This window comes from Lygodium microphyllum, chromosome 5 (genome assembly GCF_053477565.2).
Source record: "Lygodium microphyllum isolate KBCC chromosome 5, Lygodium_microphyllum_v1.1.10, whole genome shotgun sequence".
Lineage (NCBI taxonomy): Eukaryota > Viridiplantae > Streptophyta > Polypodiopsida > Schizaeales > Lygodiaceae > Lygodium > Lygodium microphyllum.
Window position 1 is genome coordinate 117,084,039 of NC_141139.1, and position 6,000 is coordinate 117,090,038.

A 6,000-nucleotide genomic window follows, 5' to 3' on the forward strand; every position below is an offset into this window, starting at 1 on the left:
GTCTCTTTTCTCTCTCCCTTTCTCTCATATTCGTTTTTCTTTCAGTCTTGTCCATGCGCTTCCGCATTCGCTGCACTCTAACATGGTATCAGAGCAGTATAGAATATACTTCAGAGGTACTTTATGTGCCATGCTTGGGTTACCATTTGCTTTTAGTACACAAGATTTGTACCCTCGGCCTCTTGGTTGAGTTTGACGAGGATTCCTTTTTAATTCTTGATCGTGGATCAAGACAGGTGCTTACCTTTGATTACACAAAGAATGGAGTATATAGGCCAAGGTCTCCTTTTGCCTTGAGCTCTCTTCTTCTTACCTCTCAGACACAATCCGAGCTTTGGCATACTCGGTTTGGCCATCTAAATTCTGATTACCTTCAAAAGGCTTCTAGGGGATAGGTTATTCGAGGCATGTTGGACATTGTGGTAAGCCAACAGCTGTGTATATCTTACATTCGTAGGAAACAGCATCATTATGCTATTCCCATCAAGGCTTCAAGGCAGTCTTCTGCACCCTTGGAGCTTATTTCTACAGATCTGTGTGAGCCTATGAGGACGAAGTCCCTAAAGGGGAGCTTGTATTTCATGTTGATTATGGACAATTTTAGCAAGATGACATGAGCTTACTTTTTGCAACTGAAGTTGCAGACTTTCTCCCAATTCAAGGATTGGTTACTCTTTCGAAAACCGATCTGACCGAAAACTAAAGACATTACGATGAGGATAATGTGAGAGCACGCAACGGAAGAAGGAACACAAACACACACACACACACACACACACACACACACACAGAGCAAAAAATAAAGGAAGAAATACTGCACCGACTAAAATGAATGATGAATACAAGCACGTGGGCTGATCAGTCTCTGCACACATCCGAAAGCGTCAGTAAGGGCACCAGATCAAGCTGAGATGAACGGCAACACCGATGTCAAAGAGGGACAGGAGATAGAGTGCTGAAATCTGTAGAAGAAGAATGCAGTGAGTGATTGGGAGACTGCTATATATAGCCCTCGCCCCCCAAATTTGGCCAACCTGCAGGCGGCCAGTCAAAACTAGCAAACTAGCCTTATAATCTGGCCGGCCTGCAATAAATGCCCTAAAATGGGCCGACTTGCCACCTAGAAAAGAAATGCCTACACACACAAGTGCTGAATGAACTAACGGAGCTCCTCTATCTCCTGCCAAACTCTGACACGAGCTCACAAGTAGGAGATGACATATTGACATGCGAAAATAGGCACGCTAACATCCCCTCTCAAATCCTGGGAGAGTCTGAGACCCAACAACCACATATGATGAAGCAAAGAAACCTTGGGTAAAGGCTTCATGAAGAGATCAATCGCATTGTCCATCATGGGACAATAGGCCACCCCCAGTTCCGAATCCACAATCCGCTCTCGAACATAGTGGTACTCAACCTCAATGTGCTCCATGTGAGCATGAAACATGGGGTTCTTGGCCAGAGCTAGGGCACTCTGGTTGTCCACCCGTAGCTCCATAGGTCGTGCTCTGGAAAGCCATCTCCGCCAACATACGACGGAGCCAAACTACCTCCATAGCAATCGAACATAAGGCCTGATACTCAACTTCTGTAGAAGAAAGGGCCACAGTAGGCTACTTCTTACTGCTCTAAGAGATAGCACCCGATCCAAGGGAGAAGGCATATCTTGCAATGGATTGCCTCGAATCCACATCACTTGCCCAATCCAAGTGACTCCATCCAAAAAGAGTGACCCCCTCTCCATACATGATCCCATAGGATCAAGTCCCCTATAAATACCAAAGAACACACAAGGCGGCCCTCCAGTGATCCTGTGTAGTTGTCATGAAATAAGACAACAAAGCCACCACAAAATAAATATCCGGCCGTGTATGGATAAGCCAGATAAGAGAGCCAACAAGACACTTGTAACGGGTAGCATCTGTACGGGGAACTCCATCTACCACAAGCTTGGACTTAGGGTCCTTGGGGCAAGAAATAGGCCAACACTCGGCCATACGAAACTCCAAAAGGAGCTGGGAGAGGTACTTGTGTTGGGAAATGAAAATGCCCTCTGCTATCTAATAGATCTCCCATCCAAGAAAGAAGTGTAGGATCCCAAGATCCGTCATGTCAAACTCTTGTTGCAAAATGGCCCAAGTATGATCCATCTCTTGAGTTTTACTCCTTGTAATGATAATATCATCAACATACAAAATAACCAAAACACATCGGCCACCCTCAACCTTGTAGTATAGATTGGGGTCATGAACAGAGAGATGGAAACCACTCTACACAAAGAAGCGGTCAATCCTCTAGTACCAAGCTCTAGGAGTTTGCTTCAGGCCATAAAGGGCCTTCCGTAGTCTATAGACATGGTCCTCTTCCCCTACACAAGAAAACCTGGAGGTTGGGAGACAGAGATCTCCTCCTCAAGGACACCATTCAAGAAGGCCGACTTGACGTCCATCTGATAAACAAGCTAGCGGTGGTGGGTTGCAAGTGCCAAAATAGCCCGAATAGTAGACATTTGAGCCGTAGGTGCAAAAGTCTCAAAGTAGTCAAAACCTGCCCTCTGAGCAAAACCCTTGGCAACAAGCCTAGCTTGGGGCTTGTCCAAGGAACCATCAGTAAGGTACTTGGTTTTATAGACCCACTTCACACCAATCACCTTCCGCTTCTTGGAACGTAAAACAAGCTCCCAAGTCTAATTTCGCTCGATGGAATCGAGCTCATCCTGCATAGACTGTCTCCAAACATCCTGTGTAAGATCCTCTTCAACCGTAGAAGGCTCGGAATCCTTAAGAATCTATGACATAGGAGCATAGTTCACACAAAGTGAACTATCCCACTGGGCCTGTAATCAGGCCGATCAGCGTGGACCTGAAGGAGTAGCAAGAAAGTGAGTGACATCGGAATCCTGTATAGGCTGCACTGCCTGTACCATCGAGGAATCTAAAAAGACTCCTACTACGAGGGAGATTGAGAAGCCCTTGGAACCTGCAAAGCACCTATCTGTGTAAGGGACTCCTCCTCGCCATGGAAAGGTAGATCCTCCTCATCTGAAAAAGGCTCCCCCTATAACAGCAGAGTGTCCCTAGAAGACTCTTGAGGGGAGGCTGAAGGGGTGGAAGAACTCGACGACAAAGAAGTCATGTCCACCACAAGTGGAAAGGAAGTCGGGATAAAGGGTAAAGAAGGAGGAGAAAGAGAAGGGGGAGGAGCCAGAGACGAAGAAGGGGTGCTAAGAGGCAGCCTGGAAGGAAGAAGAGGTACTGAAGGTGGGGAAGGGTCAGGTGAAGATGAAGTAGCACCTGGAAGAGAACTAAAACCAATCTTCCTCCAGTGGATGGGTGGTAAATCCTTGATTACAACTTAATTACAACAGCAAACAATAAATTCAAATCTGAAAATGCAAATTTACCTACTGATCTAGGACAATGCACACCCGATTGGCCCCAAAATTGACACCCCTTTCGGTATTTCTTTAGCTTTATTGAAGAAGAAGTTGATTTACAATGGGATTCTCCCGATCCCCTTCGCAATCCAAACTACCCTTGCTGCCCAAAGTGACCAACAAGTCTTCAATCTTATTTGCCCCTTTATTCGGGCTCTTAATTGGCCTTCACCCACTTCATAGACGATGGAAATGCCCCAAATTCAATGGCTGGCTAGTCCTCCACCTGAATTTAGCTGAAATTCACCTTCACCTCTGAAAAATCCAAGTCTTGGAGCTTCCAATTTCTTGCACGCTTCTCGAGACTGCTGCTAAACCCTAATTTCTGCTGTAAATTAGGGTTTACAACAAAGAAATTTGCAATTTCTCAACCTCCAAGGGCCCAAATGCTAAGATCTTCAGAGCAAGGTTGTGAAATGGCCGAGAGATGAGAGAGAAAATTCAGAATTTTGTCAAGAAGAATGACTGAGAATCAGTCAATGCAACTACTGCCCTGCCACAACAGCATTAAATGCTGTCACCTACAGCTGAGACATTCAAAACACTTGTCACCTTGTACTTGGATGCAATTGCCCACCTGTGGAGGGTCTGAATCTGCAATCGCCTCCTCAAAACTCACTCATGGCTGGCTACAATGGCTAAAAATAGGCTGGCCATGGCTGCTCACAGCTCTCCCACGTTTGCTATAGCAAGAATCGTCTCATTTTTCCTCTTCTTCAGCCTTTTACCAGCTTGTATGAGTTTGCCAAGTCGCAAATCTGTGTCTATATCGTTGTGTTTCTATTGTGGTTTAGGGAGCAAGCATATCCAAGGCAGTCTAGGGCAGATTATGCAGTCGTATCATGTTCATAACCAGGTCAAGAAGCAGTTTTGCAACCGCCAACAGTTTGGGCAGGATCCCAAGCAAGTCAAGCAGGCTAGACAAGGCGGACAGTTTTGCCACATGGCAGGCAGCATTCTCGTGGCAGTTTTATTATTATTTTGTTCTTTTCCTGCAGTCGGCCTGTTTTAAGCAGCAGTCAGCCAGGTTTCACTGGCCAACCTGATCATATTAGTTTATCATTCTCTGCCTATTTTGGCAGACCTGCCCTCCAGTCACAGTCACTCTACTTTCCTACAGGTTGAGAGAGATCTCTGGCTGGTCATACTCACAATGCAAAGAGTGGTCCCATGCAAAGTCTATCCTTAACCAGTTGAAGCTCTAACAGCCTGATATTCATGTTGATTATGTTCCTACATCCTTAGTAAACTCTCCTAAATTGACTTGCCCATTACCACTGTCACTTTAACATAACACAATCACATAACATCTTCAGTTGAGGTTTCAAGGCTCCTTGATTAAGGTTCTTTTGTTTGACATGAACCAAACAATGAACACGCAATAAGCCTAAGGCCTTATAGCCAAACAAAAAAGAAATGTCGAAATGAGAACTTCTAGTAGCTAGCAAGGCAAACAAAAGCATGAGGATACTAACGATACCAGGACTCCTCGATGAGCTCTGACTTTGAAGCCGTCTGCGGTTTCCAGCACGATATCTGTAAACTTCTCACTCATGGCCTCCAAAGACCATGACTTGAGGAAGGCAACACGAGCATTAAGCTCTTCAATCTCCCTCCTGAGGATTTTCTCTGTCTCGGAAGCCTCCTCAAAGCACTCAGGGCAGGTACCAGCACTAACGGCATGATAGGTCGACTTGCAAGACAGACAAACAATGTCGCCCCTCGACTGCTGCTCTCGTCCTCCAAGGGCATAATGCTGAGGACCTACGATTGTTACTCGTATTTCTCCTCTTTCCTCTCCTTCTTCAGCCTCTTCTTCGTAGTCGATTTCTCCTTCTTCTGCGTCTAAAGGTGCTTGGGAGTAGGCATCGTCCTCGTCATCCTCGTCATCGACGCCATTGTTATCAATCTCATGGTCATGGTTCTCTTGTTGCCTGTGACCGAGGTGCAAGTCTTGGTCGTCATCGTATTCTTCTTCTTCTTCTTGACTTCGGCCAAGGTGAACGCCTGCTTCCTCGTCGTCGGCGTAGTGCGCAACGGTCTCGTAGCGGTCGTCTCCTTGCGACTGTTCTTGACTATATGGTAGCTCGCTGGCGTTAGCTATGGCGTGCTGCAGGCAGTCGGGAACCCAATCCCCCCAGCGAGAAGAGAACGAAGGAGGATGCATTCGAATGGAACGGGAAGGAACGACAGGTCAGGTGTGGCTCGGCGATGCATTTGCTCTAGCGTAAGGCCGGTTACACACCGGGCGTGACGAACAGCTTGTAAATCATAGGCTCTTAACTAGCGGGCTGGCTACTCCTACAGATTTCACCGCACCTCAAAACTTGCCCCTTGTATGGAATATATTTGGTTTGTTTGTCCTTTCCACTTGGGCACGCATTTGACCCATGGGCAGGGGCACCCCTTCCCCACGTCTATTTGCGCATGAATTTTGCAGGTCCAATCACACATGGACATGACTGTCGCACGCTCCTGTTTTGTGACGTGAATTGGCTTGTGTGTAACTAGCCTAACATTGGTGCTAATGTTAATGTCCCATGCATAGTAATAGCAACAAC

General features: G+C 46.4%; 1 protein-coding gene across 1 annotated transcript in view; it reads right to left on the bottom strand.

Annotated features, from left to right (window-relative positions):
* The window catches only part of LOC148036324 (BTB/POZ domain-containing protein At4g08455-like), a 38,113-nt gene extending 32,394 nt beyond the window's left edge, over nt 1-5,719 (bottom strand). Inside the window, exon 1 of the mRNA XM_087678321.1 lies at nt 4,920-5,719. Coding sequence (XP_087534447.1) covers nt 4,920-5,606 — 687 coding nt within the window. The 5' untranslated portion in view covers nt 5,607-5,719. The remainder of the gene's footprint in view (nt 1-4,919) is intronic.
* Between the last annotated feature and the right edge of the window lie 281 nt (nt 5,720-6,000).